This window comes from Lates calcarifer, linkage group LG9 (genome assembly GCF_001640805.2).
Source record: "Lates calcarifer isolate ASB-BC8 linkage group LG9, TLL_Latcal_v3, whole genome shotgun sequence".
In the NCBI taxonomy this organism is placed as follows: Eukaryota; Metazoa; Chordata; class Actinopteri; family Centropomidae; genus Lates; species Lates calcarifer.
The window spans coordinates 20,363,339-20,387,183 of record NC_066841.1 but is presented as its reverse complement, the minus strand read 5'-3'; the positions used below and the strand labels follow the sequence as shown (position 1 = coordinate 20,387,183).

General features: G+C 38.9%; 1 protein-coding gene across 5 annotated transcripts; it reads right to left on the bottom strand.

The window, feature by feature from the left end:
- Positions 1-556: 556 nt before the first annotated feature.
- Positions 557-23,373, bottom strand: slc38a9 (solute carrier family 38 member 9). 5 transcript variants are annotated; one of them, XM_018667835.2, is made up of 16 exons: positions 23,049-23,373; positions 19,854-19,962; positions 19,601-19,744; positions 16,707-16,836; positions 15,185-15,303; positions 15,027-15,090; positions 14,807-14,900; positions 12,029-12,199; positions 11,477-11,536; positions 10,653-10,862; positions 10,017-10,124; positions 9,058-9,164; positions 8,708-8,821; positions 8,035-8,183; positions 6,735-6,824; positions 557-3,104 (listed from the first exon to the last, which is right to left on the bottom strand). In XM_018667835.2, exons 3-16 carry the CDS (start codon positions 19,696-19,698, stop codon positions 2,939-2,941), a joined length of 1,680 nt encoding a protein of 559 aa, XP_018523351.1. In that variant the 5' UTR covers positions 19,699-19,744; positions 19,854-19,962; positions 23,049-23,373; the 3' UTR covers positions 557-2,938. The 5 variants fall into 5 exon arrangements, with proteins under 5 accessions (XP_018523351.1, XP_018523350.1, XP_018523349.1 ...); XM_018667834.2 differs by lacking the exon at positions 23,049-23,373 and adding an exon at positions 22,547-23,007; XM_018667833.2 differs by lacking the exon at positions 19,854-19,962 and having other exon boundaries at positions 23,049-23,372.
- Between the last annotated feature and the right edge of the window lie 472 nt (positions 23,374-23,845).

Below are 23,845 nucleotides of genomic sequence, written 5' to 3'. Positions count from 1 at the left end.
AGCATATTGTATTTGTTCAAAACCACCCATATGAGTTCTTTTAGGGTGACATCATTTGTCATAAGCTTTCAAACCTGTGACATATGCCTGTTTAACAAATTCATTATTATTATTAATAATAAACCTTTATTAAATGATGCAGAACAAATTCTTATTTACAATGACAGCCATCCATCCATCCATTGGCTCTGAGCATTAGCTCTACTCTAGCTCTTAATCGGTGTTTAACAGATTTACCAGTTTACCTGTGTTTACCTTGAACAGTTTACCTGTGTGCTGTACAGAAAAGAATTTCGATTATTATGCCATATCAAAAGATCCACTGCTGTCCAATGTGTATTAATTGCACACAGCCCCTCTGGAGACAGACATATCAATCCTGTACAATGGTCACAGGTATTAAATGAACGACAAAGAACAGGACTTGAAAATTAGATTATTAGATTATTAGTTGTCAAAGAGGCTGATAACCAATATTTGGAGCCGATATTCATTTGCAGTAAAAGTGAAAATATTGGCGTCAAAATTTTGAATAATACAAACTCCAACACTTCACTTTGTTTAAATGCCTTTAAGTATTTGTTTATTAAACAGCTTTTCAGATTTTCAACATGTTCTTTATATTAATAAAGAAACATATCTGCTCTCCGAAGCTTCTCCACCCAGCAAAACTTTTTCTCCTCTCTGCCATGTGTGAGCACTGTGCATGCACAGCTTTCACTGCTGATTGGCTGTTATCCGTGCCATGGCTCTGCGTGTAACCAATCAGATGGTGCTGTGGGTGGGACAATGCTGGAAAGACTAGTAACTGCAGACAGAGAGGTGCGGCTGCATCAGGGCCAAAATAATCCAGTTTTAAATTGATCTCTTATCGGCCGTCGAAAAAAAGGTGCCGATATACGTCAAAATGCCGAATATCAGCGCCGATAATTGGTCTATCCCTATTGAAAATGCTGAATTACAAGTGCCATGCCTGTGAACCCAAATACGCCAGCAGCAGCATGAGCAAGGAGAGCACAGCTGGTAGAAGAAGCTGGCAAATCCACCACTATAATTAGCAATCCACCAAGGTGCAAGCACACACACAGGGAATGGGAGGTGGCACTCTGATTGGTTTATTGCATATTACACCCAAAACACACCCATTATTATTTAAGCGATTAACCCTTAAAACCATGTGCCTGCTGCTGTGACCTTTTTTTCTACAGTTAAACCAGCAAAAGTGGATTTGGACACAGCCTAAATGCCCTTGTTCCATGCCCTTTAAACCATGCACTCAGACTGTTAAAATGGAGTCCTTTATGTCAGTCATCATACCAATGCACTTCCTGCTTCACTCCCTAAAAAGGAACAGGACCGCCCACAAAGGTCAGCCCAAGTGAAGAGGGGTATCACAACATTGGTTTCCCATGTAAGGTTTGCAGAGATTATAATATCAAGAAAGTGAAGGTTATGATCTCTGAGTGCTCATGAGCAGAACAACAGACCCAAATATGATCAAATTATTGATACAATTTGATTCTTCTTGACTGATATGGTTTATTTTCACGCATATATTCCCTTTGTCTTTCCTATCATTAATAAAATACGACACATTGAGTACAGTATCTATAACACAGCATCATACACTGTGCCAAACATGTAAATCAATTTCTTGTAAAAATTAAAATGTTGTGCAAAAAATTTCTTCAAACAATCAGCACACAACATGGCTGTCTTCAAAACATATAAACAGTTTACATCATCACAAAGTTAGTAATTCCCCAATGTCAGTAAGACACAACAAACTGATCATAAAATCACATGTGACAAATTTAAACCTACAGTAACTGATTGTTTTGGCCTCTTGGGGGTAATGAAAAGGAGTTGTGAAACACTGACATGTCATCACCTTTTGAACTGATATGGATTGTTGCTTATTTCCACATCCAACATTTATGTAACAACTTTTTTGGAGTGGTGTCCCCCTGATGAATCTAAGACCAATATTCACTCTCTGTTAGCTCTGCTTTTGGTCTCCATCAACTCTTGAGGGAAATATCTTCACATATCACAAAATACTCCACTATGTACACCAGCTAGCTGCTGAGCAGGTAGTCAGGCTTTATCAGAGCTTTTTCATTGAAAACAACTGCTTGCAAACCAAAACAGTGAAGTTGTGATCTGAACAGATAAACAATGAGCTAAAACAACCAAACAAAAAAACTCTGTAAAGTTGAAGGATGTGCAGATTCCCCTTTCACCTGATACTTCTCTGTAGGCTCATCACTAAGAGGGAAGCCTCTCACATTACATTGATCAGTCATTTGATTCATTAATAGTAGATAATAATTTGTAGTAGAATTAATGCTTGATTGAATTGTTGTTTGAATCCACATAAAAACAGACATTTAATACAACAGTAAAAAGGCCCTCCTCTGGTTGTGTTTTACCTATCAATATTGACCCAAAATGTTCCTGCTAGATTGCTGCTGCTGCTGTTATTAAAGACAGAGTTTCAACACAGTTCACAGTGTGTCTGTACTATCTGGCTCGGCAAGTCTGGGATCAGTCTGGGTAGGAATAATCAATAGCATCTCTAAGGAAGATTTGATCTTTGAGAAATTGAGAAATACCACTGGCTGGACTGAGGAAAATAAAAAATTATGTTATCAAACCAAGACATTGGATTCCTTTTATTCCCCTGACACTCTTCAGTAAGTATGTGACACTCACTCTTATATCATGGCCACAGACATTAAATCTGACTGGCTGGAGGCAGCTATCGGTTATCTGGGCATTATTTTGGCAGCCATGACATAACTGGGTTAACTCACACGTGCACGTTATGCACACCATTACTCTACATCTAATTTCAGAGATTCCCATCTGAAATATCTATCACATCTTTTAATCCTGTCCCCCAAACTGTCAAGAGCATCTATGTCTGACTGTTTCTCTACATGAAGAACTGAGCAAGGAGGTTGGCCAAGCCCAGCAGAATCAGGAAACTGTGGAAGAGGGCTGACGGCCAGCGGAGTACCCCCTGTCGCTTCAGAGAGATCATGTGGACTAAAGCAGGAAAGACAAACACTAAAGCCAAGCCACATGTAGCTCCAGAAAACCTGCAAGTGGAGACAGAGAGTTAACATCAGTATAGGACATTAACAGATAAAACTGAGGACTTTAGCTGCATCCTAAACACAATCCAAAAAAGGTGAAATGCAAAATTTGTAATGAATTAACATTTTATTCAAGAATGACCGTGGTAAACCACTTCAAACCCTCCAGCTTGGATTATTTTGTTGCATGAAGAGCAATGTTCCCCCTAATTTTTCATGTGTCTGAGCATACACACAAACTCCCTGAGAATTCCTTGGACCACTGTGAGCAACATCAGACGTGCACACTGTAATTTTATGTGTTACATAGTTTAGCTGTGCGCGGAGAAAGCGGGAGCAGTGTGCGATTGCGCAGATGCACAGCTTAGAGGGAATATTGATGAAGAGTATTCTGTTACATCAAGAATGAACTTCCATGCTCAATCATGATGACGGCATCAAACAAGTATGTTCATGTATGTTATGCAGAAGTATGACAGAAAACAACATATCATCAGGGTATAAGGATCTGCCTGGTAGCAAACCTTTGCTATATATGTTTCTACAGGTGCACAACACACATGGATTATAAAGAATCTGTGTTAGGGGCTAACAGATCCCTCCATGGAATTGAAGGGTATGATCCAACACAATTTGCACAGACAATTAGTGTAAGATAAGAGGAATTTCAGCATTAGAATCATTCAACTAAATGTATAACAGGAAAATGGGATAGAGCTTAATATGAGATCAGATAACAATTTGCTGGATACATGTGGAAGATCCACCAATTAAGACATGTGGAGGGAATTCTACTGGAAAAATCTGATATCTGATCTGACACCCAAGTGAAAATGTAAAAAAGGCATGTTTGAGAGAGTGTGGATCTTTTTCATGTAGATCACTCATACAGTGAAAATCTTTTAAAAAAAAAACTTCTTAATCTCTGAAATTGTACTAGCGAGTGACAGATGTGTGTTTGGTAGTATAAATGGCAAGAACAAGAACTGTTACACCTTTATTACTGACAAAGAGATGCTATGAAACAGAGGGAGAGAGAGACAGGGAGCCTTCAACCCCTCAGCTGACAGTGCTGCCAAATGTGTAAGAAATGTTAAGATGGGTTTATACCTTCATACCATTGTCTACAACAGCTACATGCATAGGGCTCCAAGGTTTTGCTGTAGCTTAAAGCATAGCTGACATGCGCCACCATAAAAATGTAACCATGTGTCAGGGCTATGGCATCAACAGCAGTAGCACGTAGATAAGGCAAGAACTGTGATTGGCTGCTTGTGTTTCTCCTACATGTTTCTGATGCTGGTGGAGTTTGTTGAGAGTGAAATAGCTTGCTCTGTATCTGTAAAGTAAAAAATGTAAACACACTTACTGTGGGAAATACAAAGCATGATAGAGCCTGTTAACACATGGGTCTAGGGTTGTGGAGGTGATATCAATAGGTGAAATCTGACACTAAATAAAAGTAAATATAAATCTAGCTTTAACAGAAAAAGTGACACATATGTTGAGACTATAAAAAGCACACAGCTTTGCACATGAACATCCTCATGATGTTTTTTTCCCATTTAAAAAGCAAAATCTTTTGCTAAAATGTGCTCCCCCAGCAGAGCCATACTGACCGTCTGGTGGAGTCTGAAGAAGCTCCTCTTGAAAAGCGAGACAGGCCAAAATAAGCACTTTTTGTGATTCATGTTTATGGACAATAAAAGCATGTTTTCTTTGGAATCACAGTGACCTTCTGAGTAATAGATAGTTCTGTATCGTCTTCTGCGGCTGTGGGACGGCTTTGTCAAGTCTGAGATGTCAGAGAGACGTCATCTTTGAATTTGTTAACCAGCATTAGTCACCCGGCATGGTTGTATGACTCAATGACACTACTGTTACCAACTTATGCTGTTCCTGTGTATCCAAGAAAAGTTGAAGCAAGGGCAACTGGACTTCAAGACAGCACCAGAAATGCTAACATGTTTGCATGTTAAAGTGCAGTAGGAGACCTTGAAATAAGTAAAGTAAGTACTAAATACTACTTAGTTTGTTCCACCATCAGGGGACCACAAATGAGAACAGTCTGGACTGAAAATGCCTTATGTGCAAGGGATGGCCATGCCAGACAATGATCCTTGGAGGAGCCCAAGAGGGGGCATAAGCCTGTATGGCTGAGTTCAAGGAGATGGGTGCAAACTCAACAGACTAGAGATAGATCGATATGTTTTTTTCAGGGCCGATACCAATGCCAATAACCGATATTTGGAGCCGATATTCATTTGCAGTAAAAGTGAAAATACTGCCGTCAAAATTTTGGATAATACAAACTCCAACACTTCACTTTGTTTAAATGCCTTTAAGCATATGTTTATTTTATTATTTATTACCTTAGACAATAGACATCTTTGTTTTGAAATTCTAACAAAAAGTACAGGGAGCTCCCAGGCTCAGTAGCATGTCTTATAAAGTTAAATGAAAACTTAAACAAATAAATAGCTCCCTAAAGTTTTCTACAGTAAATAAAGAAATATATATCTGCTCTCCGGAGCTTCTCCACCCAGCAAAACTCTTTCTTCCTCACTTCCTCTCTGCCATGTGTGAGCACTGTGCATGCACAGCTTTCACTGCTGATTGGCTGTTACCCGTGCCATGGCTCTGCGTGTAACCAATCAGATGGTGCTGTGGGTGGGACAATGCTGGAGACAGCGAGGTGAGGCTGCATCAGGGCCAAAATAATCCAGTTTTAAATTGATCTCTTATCGGCCGTCGGAGTTAAAAAAAAGGCTGATGCCGATATGCGTCAAAATGCAGAATATCGGCACCGATAATCGGTCTATCCCTACAACAGACACAGATTAGTGACTTGGTCACTTGGCCATGGGTGGTCGTTAGCCATTGGAGGTCAGTGGACAGCAGACAGACATGCCCATTTAGGCTGATCAAAGACCACACGTGCTGCTGCATTTTGGATCATTTGCAAGGCTTTTCCTTACTGTGAAGGGGTTTCCACCAGAGGGGCATTGTAGTAGTCAGGGTGAGGGATGACCATGGCCCGTACCAAAGCCGAACGACTGGGAGACAGATACAACGAGAATGCTTGGGGGGTCCTGTGACAATACAGGAGGACCTGCTTTAGCATCAGGGCCAAGTCCAGGTTGAGGACTCCAGTACAAGGTAAGCTTTAGTTGCATAAGCCAAACGTTTAAAGTTATATTGTTAAAATGATTCTGAGGACAGTTTAAGTTTTGATTCATTTTTGTCACATAAATGCTGTGAATGGTTTTTAAAATGATTGTTGATTAATAAGTGTCAGTAAAACATACAGTATATATGTTGTGTATAAACTTTTTAACACTATCACTTTAAGTTTTTTGCATCTAGCTTATCTTGGACCCTCCGTCCTGCCACAGAACCCCTACAGATCTTGGTGATGAGTTGGTGATGAGCTGGTGATGAGCCATTTTAACATTTAATCGCTAGACTGGATATGTATTACAGATATCTGTGATTTAGTTATTCTAGTAAAAAAACATTTCAGACACCAGCTTACTCAAGCAAATAAAACAATCACTGGACTAATTTTGTTTGATCACTGAATTTATAGCTATCATATAGTATATGTGAATAGGAAAACAATTTTAAACATACCGTATAATGGATCCAATATTGGGATAAAACTTGGCCATCAAGACACCAGCTCCAACAATTAAGATGTTCAGTGCCAGGACATGGAAGAAACTAAAGAGAGACAAAGTGAAAACTTATATGTTGAGAGATTCAAGACTTACTGCACTAAAAGAGAAAACTGTTACAAAGTTGATCTGTAATCATATCAGATTTTCATCTGAATTCCAACAAACTGGAGGTTTATGAAAGCCAAGTATCAGATATTTTGGTTCTGTTTTCTTACTATCCTGTTTTTTCGAAAATTGATGATTTTGATGTGAAGCACTTTGTAAATTTATGGAGCTTTATAGTGAGTTTCAGCTCATTGTCTATCTGTCCGGACCACAAATTTACTGTTCTGAATAAACTCTCACAGCTCTTAGAGCATCATCTTCGGCTGCAGCAGGCAGCTGTAAAAAGCCACTGCCACCTGCTCAGCAGCAAAGAGAAGAGAGATATGGTCAGAGTTAGCAGCTGAAGAGCCAGATAATTCCCTTCAGTAGTTATATTTTATCTGACACCCAGTCTCAATACTGTACATGCAATATGCATGACGTGTCTCCAGTGTGACTCCTTTCTATTTTATTTTGAAATCATTTTTCTCTGGTCATTCTGTTTCCTGTCTTTGTGTGTTTTCCCACCTTTGTTTCATAAGTAATCATCCCTGATGTATATATAGTCCTGTCTGCATATTGATTCATGTTGTGTCATGCCTTGGACTGTGTTTTTTGAGATTCCTGTGTTTACCTACCTTCCCAGTCCGTCTTCTGTGTTTTTGGACTTCTGCCTGTTTCCCCAAATGTTTTGTCTTTTCACCATCGCCTTCATCAGTAAATCTCTGAACTACTAGCCTCGTCCCTGTGTGTGCAGTTGGGTCCATCTCTTGTGTCCCTAATCCACACCGTGATACTTCTCTTGTTATTAAATTGTGTATTTAATAGAAGAGACATGATAAGTCAAACTGATTTTCTACTAGATTTACTTTTGTCTCTTTTGTGTGGAAAATGTAAATCTGTTTAACTCAGTCTTTGAAGGATCCAGTCACATACTGGGACACAAAGCTCGGGTAAGAAAGAATAATGTGGTGCTTAAATAGAAAGGTAGCACAACTGCCATCCAGTCTGAATTTAAGGTTAGTAATTTTTATGATGCTCCTAAGATTTTTGTTCAAATTAAAACATACTGTTGTAAAAGTGATCAGTCATTATCAGCCTGCTGTGCAGGTCTGCTTCCACAGAGATAACAGAACAAGAACATTAATGATACCATCCTTCAGTGTTACCTGGGGTAATGATTCCCAAAGATCTGGCCCATCATCTGGACCCGTACCAAGTATCCCAGCAGGGGGTAGACTGTGATCATCTGGAACAACAGGAACGTCCGAGCCACAAAAACCATCACATCACTGCTGGGGAAGTTATCTAGGAAGTTCTGTAGGAGAGAAGCAGTGGAGAGTTTGTAATGTGAGGTTTGTTTGATAAATCTGTAACAAAGCTACAGTCACTATGGACCACAGTATTTCTGCAAAGCTGTATACAAGTGCTCTTGTCTAGTAGCTTGCAGTTGTTCTCCAACCCTGATGTTTGTGATAAATCTAAAGGTGATTGTTTGCATTCTTGCTTTTTTATTTTCACTACACTGCTTCCCGCTAATGAATATGATCTTATGATGGCAAATTTGGAAAATGCTTCCTGCAGTAGGCTCAGAACACCTGCGCACATTCACAATCCTCCACACTACGTAACTGTGGCTGATCCAGTGTTTCTCTCCAAATGTGAAACCACTGTACACACTGACTGCTGCAGACAGTCCCCACAGGAGATTATGTAGACTGTTTGAGTCCTCAGAGTCACAGTGGAACAGAGTCACAGATTAACTCAGAACAAACATCATAGACGGTAAGCATGATGACCCACATTTAAAAAAGAATGAGAAAACTGAAGTGTAGATCTTACTGGTTCAATGCAGTCTTTGAAGAGAGGAGGTGAGGGAAAGGCAGCAAAGATCAACACTCCCACATAGAGATAGGTCAGCCCTACTAGAAGATAGGCAATGGACAGGTCCCGCACCTGAAAACACCAAAACACATTCACTTTAAAAAAAGCATCACTTTCCTTACTGTTTTTTCCTGGGGCCAATAAACTGTGGTAGAGAAATGAAGGGGGAAGCTTGTTTTTCATCACTGATGATGACTGACATAAGTCATTCAGAAAACTAACAAGAAACAACATGTGAGTTATATGAAGTCATCAGAGATCAGATTAGCAGAGTGTAACACATATGTCTGCAGTGTGTGAGGTCTCACATTATTGTCTTGGTTCTTGTTACTCTTCATTAGTGTGATGATGCAGTTGTGAATGAAAAAGGCCAGAGTGAGGACACCAGTCAGCTGAGGGAAGAGGAGCCTGAACTCTGAAAGAACAAAATAGAAATGACACATTTACAAACAGCACAGAAACAAAAAAAGAATCTAAATTAATTCTAGTGCTCCTCTAGTGGTTGCCCTGCAGTCAACAGGGCTGTGTTAACTGTATTAACTCATATGATTTGCTGTGCAGAAAACTTAATATTTTGGCTCTTGCACGGCACTGGAGGAAAACTCATCAAGTGACCAAAATGAAAAGGACAAGTACATTTTAATGCCAATCTGCTGAATGACTGCAGAGGGACAGTAACTGTGAAAAACAAGGAGAGAGACTTTTGGCAAGATGGTGGAGCTACAGAAGAGGTAAGCAAGATCTGATTTGCTCTGAGGGAACCATTAATAAAACTGATAATGTCACACCGCTCAGTAGTAGCTGAGTTGTCTGTCTATGTATAGTTGGACATCAACCAAAGTACTGGTCCATATCACCATCCCCATGCCACACAGGACAAAAAAAACTTCATCGCCCAAATACAGATACAGATACGATGATAAAATCAATATCCCAATTTATATCACAATCTCATTATAAGGAAATATTTCTAAAAGGTCAATTGAGAAATAGATAACAAATACCAGGTGTGTCTGTTCTTTGCTAATTTATTAAATTCACTCTTATCTAACAAAGGTCATCCCACTGATGCAAAAATTTTCAAAATTAAAATCCAATACTGGCATAAACCCAAATGTGTTGAAGGGATAAATACCATGGTGTTCAAGCAGGAATCAATATCCTTATATATAACTGGATTACTGTTGGCTAGAGTATGTCTACCAGGTTCATCTGAGTTGCTGTGGAAAGAAACATAAGGAAGCATTTAAATCTGCAGCAGGTTTACCTGGAACAAAGAACTCGGTTGTGTCAAACCAGTGGAACTCTAGGTGGAAGCCGAGGCGGAAAGCTTTAACACTGACCAGAACAATCAGGTAAATCACTGATATGGTTCCTGGACAAGACAGAATGATTCAATATCAGCTGGATGAGAGATGCAGTACAGAGCACATTCAGAAGGAAAACCAACAACCAGAGGTCTATTCCAGTTTTATTAACTCTGAACCTAACCCTGAGATGGAAACTCTGAGTTACTGGTTTCAGAACAGTTCACTATCCACCATAGTCCATCATTCACTATTTGCCATACTTGAATATCCTCAATGGATATAAAGTGCTAGAATCACAAAAAACACAGAAATGAAGATGAAACACAAAAACATTCAAATGAATAGGAAAGTGGTCTCAGACTTTTGGACTTTTATGTATTTCAACATGTAGTAAATTTAAACATAGTGGCTTAAACAATACTAAAATAAGTTGAGACTATATGCAGTCTATTTTCAAAACCTACTTTTAAACTACATTTAGTCCAGTTTTGAATGTTAAAGGTGGTGTGCGATCAGAATGGAACTGGTCTCATGTTGGTGAAGAAGGAGTATGAGTCTGAATATGACTTATCATTGCTCTTGCTCTGTCTTACCCAAGAAGGTGAACCTTGCAAAGAAGGATGCTGAGCGGAAGCAGAGTAGTGGCAGCAGCAGGATGATGAGGTAGAAGGGGATGGTGTTGGTTTTGCTCCACCAGTGTTCAAAAGAACTGACATCAGAAGTATCATTTCCACTGTTAATGAAGTAAACTGTGCTGATGGTGTTGTTCACTCCAGGGTCAGTGTTTGGGTATGGACAGATGACTGGTGAACAAATCAACAAATCTTCTTCTTAGTCTTCTTCTTACTCTTATTTAGTAAACAACTTGTTTTTTTCATTATGAAGTGTGCAGTGCAGGTGCAGCAAACATACACATTTACCCACAAAAAAAAATTGAAAAAGGTGATAAGATGCTTCAAAATATCCTTAGTTAACCCCAAAACACACTACAGACATTGTCACTGGCGAAGAAACTATATGTAAACATATATGGCATTTCTAATACTGAAACCAGTGCAAAAAATTACGTATATCTGAAATATATACCATGTTATTCTCAATTGTAAATGTAGAAAATTTTAGAAAAACACTACTGATCAGCAAAAAACAAGTATAGACCAATTAACAAAGGCAGAAAGATTTGTCTATCCTTACAAAAACATACCAGATTTATACATAATCACCAAATGCACAGGCTCTAAAACTATACAGTATAATTTTTCTGATGCATTCTGATGCAGACCAAAGACAGCCTGTGTCTGTGCGACAGCATCAGTAATTTAGGACCAAATTTTCACTATCGCGACAAGTGCTAAAACTCCTCTACCCCAACTACAATTAAGTTAGAGTTGAAAAATGGATGGGGTAAGTGACCTACCTTTATCTGAGCCGTTGGTTCCGAACTCCGAATCTGACATGTTGACATTGTGAGCATAGTCTGTTAACAGGTAAGGAAACTATCAGATCAAAGAAAAAGCTCCTCTTGTACATTTTAGAGGTGCAACCACAATAATTTACTATATAATATTATATAATACTATATGACTGCAGAAGAGAATCATAACCTATAAGCAGGTGCTATTATTTCACTTTCTCAACAGACAGGGCCTGACCAGCACCTGCTTTGCACAGAGTATATTATAGAATACTGATGTGTGGTATATGTTACTGAAGAGCCAGAGTTTGCCAACTAATACTTTAAAGTCATAATGTACAACATGTGATGACAAATGACACAGTGGTGAAGACAGGGCGAGGTTAACTTTGGAATTTAATGCTCATCAGCTATGTTGCACAGTGTCAGCTCATTAGAGGGTACAGTGGCCAGAGTGCCGAGTGTTTTGATGTGTGTCATGATGATGTGTGCTGCCTGTGAATAAAGAAAATGTGATACCTCCTTCATGGTACTGACAAGAGCACTGTGACTTACTGTAGATAAACTGCCCAGTGTTGTAGAGGAAGTTGGACATGAGGACCCAGTAAACCACCATGGCTCCAATAAGTGACACCATCGAGAAGACCAAGCTGGACCACTGGCCAAATTTGCCAAAGTAGTACCTACAAACATCAGGGAATTCCCAGTCGGATGTGTCCACGTAGGCTGAACAAAACACAGAGAAGGAAATGAGCAGTAGATATCTGATTTTCAATAAAAAGTCAAGGTTGTGGACATAACTTCCCCAAGTGCATTTAGTGAGAAACATTCATTCAGTAAGCTTTCTGCTGTTATGGGACCCCTCAGTTCACACTCAATGTAAGGATGCAATTTTGGATGAATACAGCAGCTGTGGTGCAGGGTTTTATTCCTGTTCAATCATTTCTTTAATTTGCAGCTTCAATTTGCACTTGGCACTGGCTGCTGTCTTAATGGCAGCTGCCTTCCTGTGGAAGGATGAATGTAGAATGTAGAGCCTTTTACCATTCAAAACTGTCAGAAAACAAACTTGGAATGTTTATAACCATGGCCATTAAGCAACACTATTGTATCATTAAATTATCTAGCAGGCCTCCAAACCTCTCTGCTGAGGAACACGGAGCGCTGCAATGTGAATGTAACAGTGACAAAAATTACTCCGCTCACTTTGCTACTCTATTTGTAAAAAACTGTTTGTTTACACCATTTCAATGCACCAGGGACAGAGCAAAATCAAAAGAATTCCAGCTACCATGAAATCTAATCATAAGAACTTTGACCTCATGTGTCTACCTGACTTAGTCAGGGTCAATATGTATGTTGCTGTGGCGTGTGGAGGCTGGCAAGTACATGCTAAAGCAGTCACCCCCTCTGTGGAAACATCTAGACAACAGATACTCATCAATACCTATTGGAATGCATTAAGCAAAGTTTTTTGTTACCAGGGGTAAAGTGGAGTCAAAAAAGTTGTTATCACAAAAAACCTAGACCTGCAACTAGACTTCCAAACACCCAACATATTTCTGAAACAAAGGCATACGGTGCATTTGGAAAGTATTCAGACCCCTTCATTTTTTCACATTTTGTTGTGCTACAATATTTTTTTCCCCTCATTAACTGGAACTGCCTGCAGAGTTCAGAGATAGGACTGTGTTGAGACACACATCTGGAGGAGCCTACAAAAAACTCTCTGCTGCCTTGAAGATTCCCAAGAGCACAGTGGCCTCCATAATTCTTACATGGAAGAACTTTGGAACAACCACAACTTTTCCTAAAGCTGGCTGCCCGGTCAAATGGAGCAACCAGGTGAGACTGCCTTGGTAACAGAGGTGACCAAGATCCCGATGGTCACTCTTCAGAGAAGCTGTGTGGAGATGGGAAAAACTTCCAGAAGGAGAAGAAGGACGTTGTGAGACCTTATATAGACAGGTGTGTGCCTTTTCAGATTATGTTCAACCAGTTGAATTTACCACTTCAGTAAAGTGTAGAAACATATCAAAGATGATCAAGAGAAGTGTGAGTAGCGTTATAGTAAAGGGTCTGAATAGTAATGTCAATGTGATACTTCAGTTTTCCCTTTTTAATAAATTAGCAAAATTTCTAAAATTCTGTATTTGTGTTGTTATTATGGGGTACTCAGTGTAGACTGATGAGGGAAAAAAAGTTTTGTGTTTTTTTTTTAGCATAAGGTTGTAACATGACAAAATGTGAAAAAATCGAAAGGGACTGAATATGTTCCAAATGCACTGTACACACAGGACAATCAGCAGGATGAGGCCATTACTGAGCAGGAGAAAGCAAAATATGGAATTTGCCTGTAGGCATACAGATGAGTGACAAAAAATAAACCAACATTAAGTGTCTTAGCAGGTGCTGAGCTACCACATGCCACCAAAACAGCTTCAGTGCACCTTAGCATAGATTCTCCAAGTCTCTGGAACTCTACTAAAGGGATGGAACACCTTTCTCTCCAAAAGATATTCCAACATGGTGTTTTTTCAATGAGGTTAAGATCTAATGACTCTGAAGGCTATAGTATATGATTAAAATAATTTCTATACTCATCAAACCACTCGGTGACCAGTCATGCCCCATGGATGGGGGCAGTGTCACCATGTTTCCCCACTAATTTTCCAGGTTCTTCCGTTAATTTGTCATCTGTCAATATGTCTATATGTGTGGGCAGGCTGAAACACTCTCTAACAAAGCACACTCCCAGAATCTGCTCCAGCCTTGGACAAGGGTCGGGGAGTGTGAATCTGACCTAAAACAAATCTCAAGAAATTGTTTTGCATGAGTGTTCTGTAAAGTAGAATTACATGATGTTATGTGCAGAAGGATGTGATTATCTAATAAGGATTTATCTATCTATCGAAGTTTTAAGTGCAATGCATTAAATAAAATTTAGAAAAAAGTAATGACACTGAAAGGAATAAATGCCAATTTCTTAATGAGATAGGCAGTGAGTGATAGAAGCAGCAGCTTATTTAAAGGTATCCTGTGAAGTTTTTGATGACCCGTAGCACTACTGAGCAATGTTTTTATAAGTGAGTGGTAACATACCAAGAAACAGAGGACTGCAAGCCAGTAAACATAAGTGTAAACCTGGTTTCAAAAATCTGCTGTATCCAGAAAATCAAACTTAATTCTACAAAAATAATAAGTAATAATTAATATGTTAGTTTGTACTGGAAACATAAAATAATTCAGTAGCAGACACTAAGGGATAATTCCAGTTTATCAACATTGTGGATAGTGTAGTAGTAGTAGTAGTAGTAGTGTTGCTGGACTTACGTATTGCCTTTGATGATTTGAGAACGATGTAACAACAGTAGACCATCAGCAGGCCAGTGAAGATGAGGATGAGGATCCCCAGAGTGAAACCAGCCTGAAAGAACAAAGACACCACTGACTACTTTTTATCTTGCACGGCAAAGTTAATGTGCACACATACTGCAACTGCAATATCATTTTAGATATGCCTTTGAATGAACAAAAGACTTAACCAAATCACCTGCTTTATGCCCCAAGGTATGCTGAGTATGGATGTGCCCATCATTGTGTTCCATATGGCAAATCTGAAGGAGAGAAAAGGAAGGTGGTCACCAAAGCAGACAGACACATTCACGTGTAAGTATGAAGGGAAGACTGACTGATGCTGACAGAACTTACATGGTGATGATACTGGGGTTTTTAGAGGACGGGTCACTGCCTGTCACCTTGAAAGCCGTCCCCAGTGGGCTGTAGATGTAGATCTCCTCTGGGCGGGGGATCACATGGTTTGGAGGACTCTGGAGGCAAAAACAAGCAGACACTCAAGATGAAGATTAAGTCCTCACAGCTACAGTAAAATGAAAGATATTATATTTATATCATATTCAATATGTAACTGAGACCAGAAAACATTCCTAATCCTGAATGGATTAGATTGTGGTGACTTTTTTGCAGCACTGGTATCAGTATTAGAAATGCCATATATGTTTACATTTAGTTTCTTTGCCAGTGACAATGTCTGTATTGTCCTAACTTTATTATCATATAATAGCATATTTTCTGTTTCACTGCTGTACATTAGCTGAATACATCAGTACAGCTTTCTATTACTTTCACAACCTTTCACAGAAACAGTCATGTACTTCAACATATCAGAACAGTTTATAGGTCAACTTCCCCTCTCCTGTGGGGGATTCATATAAACACAGTACACAAAACAACAAAAATACTGAGTATCTTACTTAGAAATGGAGAAAAAAAAGGACACATCTTATGTAATATTCTTCATATGCAGTAACTTTTCCTAACTCTGTCACACAGTCATTGAAACAAGGCTCTCCGGGCATCTTCCATTTCCCGAGAATTATTTGTCAGTCTAAAATATACTGTCTTGGACAAAATACAGACTGAACACTTATAACATTACCAATATAACTGTGAATATTCATCCAGAATTGATGGATTTTGGGGTTATGTCCACAGTTTATTCCCAATTGTACCTTAATCTCCCCTAAATTCAATGAAAATATTTGTGAGTCTAAATAACCTACTGGGGTTCCATACCAGCAGTAATGGTGTCAAATGTTGAACTGTATGACTTACCCTCAACCTCAAATCTTTTGACATCAAACATTCATTTTTGCTGCATATTTCATCTCATTCCTGTTCATCAAATGACATCCAAATCTCTTTCCTAAACTCATTTATTGGCTGCAGAAGTTTATATTCCAATTCTAATGCTTTTGCTGTAGTTTTGCCAAATGCTGCTTCCCATTCCAAAAGACCTCCTTACAAATCTCGTAAAATCCTTGGAGGAGATTTCCAGTGGGAGAGGATAAAGCAAATAACTGAACACAGTTTACCTTTATGGTGTTAATTTTCCCCCACAAAAACAGACAACAAAATAGTTTATTTTCTGCCAGCTTTATAATATTCTTTTTACTTGAGAACTATACTGAATGACAAACCCCATCAGTAGTCCTCTGAAAGCTTCCCAGACAACCCCTGCAGAGGGCGCTGTGGGTACATTTGACCTCTTAGGGCCTACTTAAACTACACTGGAGACAGGTTTTTTTAAAGGATAACGTCTCCCAAAGCCTGATCTGACAATGGAATACTCCCAATCAGACAAATTTTTCAAGATTTATGCCCAGGGACCATAGCTATAACAACTAACTAACTAGATAGTGACCGAACCAACCAGTAGTCTGTCAGAAGAGCCTGTCAGTCTGCTGTAGTAGTGGAGTCTGCTGTTGAGGATGGCAGCCTCAGCAGATACTCTTTCCTGTGGGTCATCATCTACGATGTTCCTGGGCTCTACGTGGAAAGGCCTAGAAGAAGCAGACAAAAATCATAGAGCCATCAGTAATATTCAATCTATTTAATAATTTTCATAAATCAATAAAATGTTTCAGTTACGCAAAAATGCCCAACATTCTCTGATTCCAGCTACTCCTATGTGAGGAAATGCTGCTTTTCACTGAATATCTATGGGATCTGACAGCTGGTCATCTGATGTGTTTATGTCACCTTGGGCCTTTTTTCACTGTTCTCTGACATTTCATAAACACAGACAGAGACTGAAAATTAAAATAGTTGCAATAAGTATTTAGTAATTGCATTCCTAAATTTGACTTATACAGAGCACAAACAGATTCCATTCATTTTGATTTGAAGTTTAGTCATGTCTTGGCTGAAGGAGTTCATACACACTAACACAAACACACACGTGTTGGTGACTTGCTGGAAGGGAGTGTTTGTAATGCTTTATGTGCTAGAAAGCTAGTTGGTCACTGTGAAATACCTAACTGGATTAAAATTCACAAACTGCTAATTCAGTTGGGAATGATGCTAGGGTGCCAAATGCCACAGACACACACACACACACACACTCACACAGCTTACGTCTTAGAGTTTGCTTGTCAAATGAGTTCTAGGAACTTGTTTATTATGTAGCAAACACAGTCAGTAAAAGACAGACAGCCATGGTCCAGGTGAGCTCAGCTGACCAGGGCCCATGCTGGATCCTATGGTACTGTATAGGTCTGTTTTGTTTGTTACACATACAAAGGAATTAAAGAGAAGCTGCATTGCAGTTTAACAAAATGTGCTGGCGCATGAATAGAAGAGTTCCATTGTTGCATCTATAAAATGTACAACTAGGAAAACAAAAATCTTGGTTCATTTTATTTAGCGTCAGAAAAAAAACATAAATGTATTTGTCAAAACACAATACAGGTCTTATACAAGGTTAAATCTTACCCATCAAGCTGAGGGTTCTATCAGGTCTCATTCACTTACAACGATCTTGTGTAAAATGTGGCTCAGAGGAAGGGACATTTGTATATTGTATGTGGAAGCAACAGGAGATACTAAATTTCTGGTTAAAACTGCCCATGTCTTTGCATCTTTGAATCTTGATTCTCTTTCCTGATGATATGAAAATATTAAAATGGAAGGCAAAAATATTCAGCCTTTGTATCGGCCAGGAAAAATACTGAAGCAGCAACTGTTAATGCCCGAGTAGTTTGTCAAGTTGGAAAAGCTGACATGTGCTCCTGAAGGCCACTTATTTTCAAGCATTACTTTGAAACAAAGCTATGCAATATACTTTGTACTTTCTGATAAATAAACAACAATATAATACACTACATTAACTATATAACTGTTATTTTGTGTGTGTATTGTGTATTTATATATTTGAAAACCAATACAGATAATAATAATAATAATAATAATAATAATAATAATAATAATAATAATAATAATTAAACAGGTAACACAGTATATGAGCAGGTGAATATTAATAAATATGTCTGAAATGTTTGAACTAACAGACAACCATTACAGGGAAGTTTTTTAGTTAGGCTGGCATTAATCCATTTTTTTCTTCTTATTATTAATAATTCCCATATGCAGGCTAAAAACCACTGACAAACTGATCCTTCTGACTTTTGCCTGTGTATCCACAACCTGATATAGATTCAAAATCCAAGGATCATACTTATATTTCTAAATATGTGCAGGGAAACATTGAGGCGGCATACTCTCGGTGATGTGCTAAAAGGTGACATAACAATTAGAATAGACCACTTAGTAACTTTGACCACACGTGCCTGTGGGAAGATTTTTTTCACTTTGCGAGAAGTTGCGAGCTGCAAGCAGAAACACACCCGCTCAAAGCAGCACAGATGGCACCATCCTCTCATGGTGTCTGGTTCAGAAATGAACGCACAGCCACTGTAGGGATGATATCACTGACAGGTGCTGCTATGAAGTTTGTCACTACTTCAGACTCAGTGATGTTGCCAGAGCTGAATTAGTCAGCATCACCTGGCACGTCCTGTAGTGTATCTCTGATACAGCAGTCCAAACCAGCTTTACCTCCCCATGTTTTTTTTGTTTTTTTTTACCTTTCCTGTGACATACTCATTATTAACATTACTAACAGGATCTATGTTGGTATCTGATCAACACACAAAAAGCTTTAAAAAGAACTAGTAGATGGAGCCACACCAAAGAAAAAAAACAGCACAGTCCTTGCAGAGCAGCCACAACTGCATCTAAACACAGCAGCACCATCTTTTTTATTTTTTACTTTACTTAATTTTTTATATTATATTGCTCTGGGTCATAGACCTCTATCCTTGTTGAAAAACTATTAAAAACACATCAGTGATGCACACTGTTGCACTGAGTGACATGCTTCTTCATTACCATGAACACTCACACTGTAGTTTATATTGACTCAGTCCCACAAACACCATCCTGCTGCCCCAAATACTCACTAAAGCACCAAATGTGGATTAATCCACCATTGAAAATAGTCCCAGACAAATGCACCATTTCCGACATTTGTGTGTCCATATGTTTTAGGAAATTATTACTGTTGTCTGGTATTAACTTATTTATCATGCTCTGTGTCCATTCTTAGTGGCCCAGTAAATGCGTACAATTCCTCCACGTCATCTATTGAACAACATGAACCTGTGAGCAGCTGTACCTCACAGACTTGTTATTCTTTGTCATGTGCCTCCAAGCACAGTGCTGGTAAGTACTGCGTATTGATTGGTGTAGTGTTTCAGTGCAATTTACCTTTTAGCCTTGAAGTCCAGGGAGTCTGCTGAGCCTCTGTGTGAGTAGCTCTCTCCAGTTTGCTCTGAGCTCAGCAGTGGCCTGCTGTCTTCCTCCATGATACCTCTGACTTTCAGCTACGGCCTTTCAACTCTCATCACCTGACTAGGAGGAAATATGTCATAAAATCTAATCAGAAAGTGTCACAGAGAAACCATAAAACATTTGTGCAGTACAGTTGTTCACTGAAATCATTTGTAATCGTTTTACAAACCTTGCTATATTGTTTCTGATTTGTGAATATGATTGTCTATCATTCAGGTAGACACTGGTTCTCAATCACTTCAGCGTACTGTGAAAACCAGCCTGTAGAGACCTGAAAACTGGGGAATCCATAATAGTGATTACGATGTCTGCTGGATGATCTGACTCAAGCAAGTTTCAAATCTCTAAAAGTTGATTTTAGTTCTGTAAAAAAAGACTTAGCAAAGCTGCCAGCCAGCCCAGAGGAAAAAATGAGCTGCTTTAGGAATATGCATCATGTAAGATCAATACCAACTCACAATGTTACAAAACCTCATATACAATAATATAATTTAATAAAGTGGCACAATAAAATGGATACTCTATCATTCCTAACAGATGGAGAGTAAATATATGCCCATCATGTGTAGGTGAGACGCTGCTGAAAAACAGAATCCCCAACATACTCAAAACAACTCACAACCTGTGACAAACTAAATTGACTGTACATACTTTAGATACAGTATCTGTATATATAAGGTCCCACAATTCATGTGAGGACATAAATCAAGCCATTAAGTAAAGAACTCTCTTTCTAAAGGAGAACAGTGGCCCCAATAATGTTTAGCCAAATCTAAAAACCACTGAAGAAAGGCCTTAGACAGGGGGGTGACCAAGAACCCAGCAGTCTCTCTAACAGAGTTTCAGAAGTCCTCTGCAGAGATGGAAAAACCTGCTGTAAGGACAACAACAGATGGGAGCTACTCTTAAGTATGAGGGGTGATTGATAAGTTTGTGGTCTAATATAGAAAGTGATGAGTTAAACAGCTTTATACATGGACATGCAGTTCAGCTTTTTGAGTGATTATGCAGTCAATTTTTGTGTTATTTCTGTTGTAATGTGTGGTAATTGGAAACTGCAAGTCAGCATTGTCTGAGACAATGGACCATATCGACCTTCGTGCAGACATCTGCCAGATGATAGTTTGAACTCATTCAAGATGAAGATGGAGCCCAGTGGTTGGAAATACCGCAAGTCATTAACTTCAGACTCTTTGCATAATCACTGCATAATCAAGAGTTGACTTGTATGTAGGCTGTTTAAGTGATCTCCATCTACCTCAGGCCAAAAATCAATGATCCCTCATAAAAGGCATATGACAGCCCACTTAGCATTTGCTAAGTGGCATTTAAAGGATTCTGCACACATGAGGAACAAAATTCCATGGTCTGAGACAAAAACTGAACACAGAGCAGAACTCTTGACACTATGTTTGGCAAACACCAGACATTGCTCATCACTTGGCTAATACCATCCCCATGGTGAAGCATGGTGGTGGCACCTTTCAGCACAACAACAGCCTGAAGCATACAGCCCAGACAACACTGGAGTGGCTTCAGGACAACTCTTTGTCTGCCTTTGAGTGGCCCAGCCAAGGCCCAGACTTAAACCCCACAGAACATCTATGGAGAGACCTGAAGATGGTAGTTCTATCCAGTCTGATGGAGCTTCAGAGAATGTGGCAGGAAGAATGGGATAAATGCCCAAATCCCTCACTCAAAGAAGACTCAAAGCTTTATTCTGTTTGTTTAGAACTGATCACATTTTATATATTTGTCATATACATGATTTTGATTTTACGTGGTATACAACTGTATCTTCAAAACATTCAATGTATAATTGTTTTAGTCTCTGGGATTGATGCACTTCTGTTTGAGTTTTCATGGTATACTACTTCAACTGTTAGTTTTGAGATGCTCATCACCCTGGGTCGATTGGATGGTGAACCACATGTGTCATCATAAAGCCTATAGATATATGGGTCTGATAATCAAATTGAAGTAGGCCATGACAGCTGCAAAAAATGTAGAATGTCTAACTTGATAAAAGAAGATCCCGCTACTCACACTCAATGGATAAATGACAAAAAATGACAAGTAACTTAAGAGCTACTCCCCAAATATTTCAACACACATGGCAAGCTTGGATGAACTTTTCAGAGTAGTCAATGGGCATACTGTACCAAACTTCCCCTAATAACTTGGTCTTTTCATTTCATTTGTACATGTGTTTTCATATTGGTCTTTTGTTTTTTATTATTTAATTTAAATTATTGATAATTATCACTGAATCATTATTATTATTAGAATTTTATTTTACTGATATTTGTTTATTTGTACTATTATTGTTATCATTATCACTGCTGTTTAGATTTTATTATTTATGTATAACTGTAACTCTTAAGTAACTATTTCTTTAAATTCATCTGTTTTCCTAACAAAATGTAAATCACAACAAAAAATGTTCAAAAAAAGAATAAGAATTATTCTTTGTCCCTAATATGTGTTTTTCTGGGAAGAGGATCTTTTCTATTGAACAGTTTCATTTGGATAAAATTAAGTTAATTAGTGAGTTGTGTGCTTTAAGTTTTAATCATTAGAATTTCTTCATATTTATTGCTCTTACTCCAACTGCAATTCTCAACAATGAGGAGTATGTTCCCAGACAGGATGCCAGGGCTTTCTGTCTATCTCTGACATTGTACATGTTTATTTTATCTGCAGTTGTTATTTTAAATTTGTATGTGGAAACAAACAAACTCAACTAAGCTAAACTAAACTTGCTCCACGGGTCAAATGTCAGAATAATCAACAGAACATCATCCAGCTGCATCCAGGTTTAAACCCCCACCCTGAGCAGCTTTAATGTAGCTACAAGCTCACCTGCGTGGTGGCTGAGGAGACCGTGGCTGCTGATTCACAGACCGACAACGAAGCGTGTCTCTTCCTCATACCTCCCTTTACACCAATAAGTAATGGACCAAGGCTTTCAGCTACACAACAGCTTCTCCTGACATCAGATAACCTCCCAGTCAGGCGCACGTGACAACACAAACACAACACCGTACAAAATAACAAACCATGTAAGCAATACAACGTTTGACAAATGTCTGGGGCTAATAAACAAGTGTGAATAAAAGGTTCACATACATGTTGGCTGCGCAGTAAAGCGGGATTTCTGTGGAAACACGAAGTGCTGAGTCTGCAGTAGAGATTCAGCTAACTTAAGCAAAAATATATATTCTTTCTTACCGGGTGGCGACTTTGGATTTTCCCTGTCCCCATTTCTACCTTTCACTTGTTTACCTAACCTAGTGAAGTCGTCACAGACCTCGGCCCCTGCTGTCAGTTTAATGATCGTTACAGAAGAAGTTGATACCCGTACCGGTCTGCCGTGAGGATCCCCCCGGTGTCTTCAGCTCATCTCAAGTTTGCTGTATCAGCAAATGTTGTGACCAGTAAAGTGGATTAAGAATCAGACGTCAACACACTCTTTATGATCCCTCACAGGTGTGGACAGCAACAGTAAAAGACACAAAAGGACACGCAGCCCGCAGTAACAGGCCTACTGGATGACTCAACTCTACAACTGCAGAGGAAGTGTAACGACGAGTTGAAACTATCGGTATTTCCCCTGATGAGAGACGAGTTGTATCTGTCTTGTTATTATTACTGTGAACTGCCTCTTCCCCCGCCCCTCCGGCTTCCTCTCTCCTCTTCTTCCGGAGGTTTGGGGCCGTTCCGCTGCATTACCGCCACCTCCTGAGCTGGAATGTGTGTGTGCGACATACCCGGCAAAACACAGAATTATTCTAATGTAATTGAACAATACATATCTATATCACTTTCTATCTATTTATCGATTGATAGAAAACCTCAGAAATTAAATTTCAGTGCCTCATCTCATTCCATCAAAACATCAGTCCCTGTGTGAATGAACTGAAGATAAGCACATAATTACTGGTTTCACAAAAGTAAATATATATACAGTGATTCACAAATTTATTAGACTACCTGTCATAAAAACAAGAAAAAATCAATATTTTGGAAATCTTTCAAAAACTTGATCTTTCAAAAAACTAAAAATGTTATTGTTATTTATTTGGCAAATAACAAACTGAAACAACAACAACAGATAGTCCTTTTTCACACACTTCAGCGCTTAATATTTTGTATGGCGTC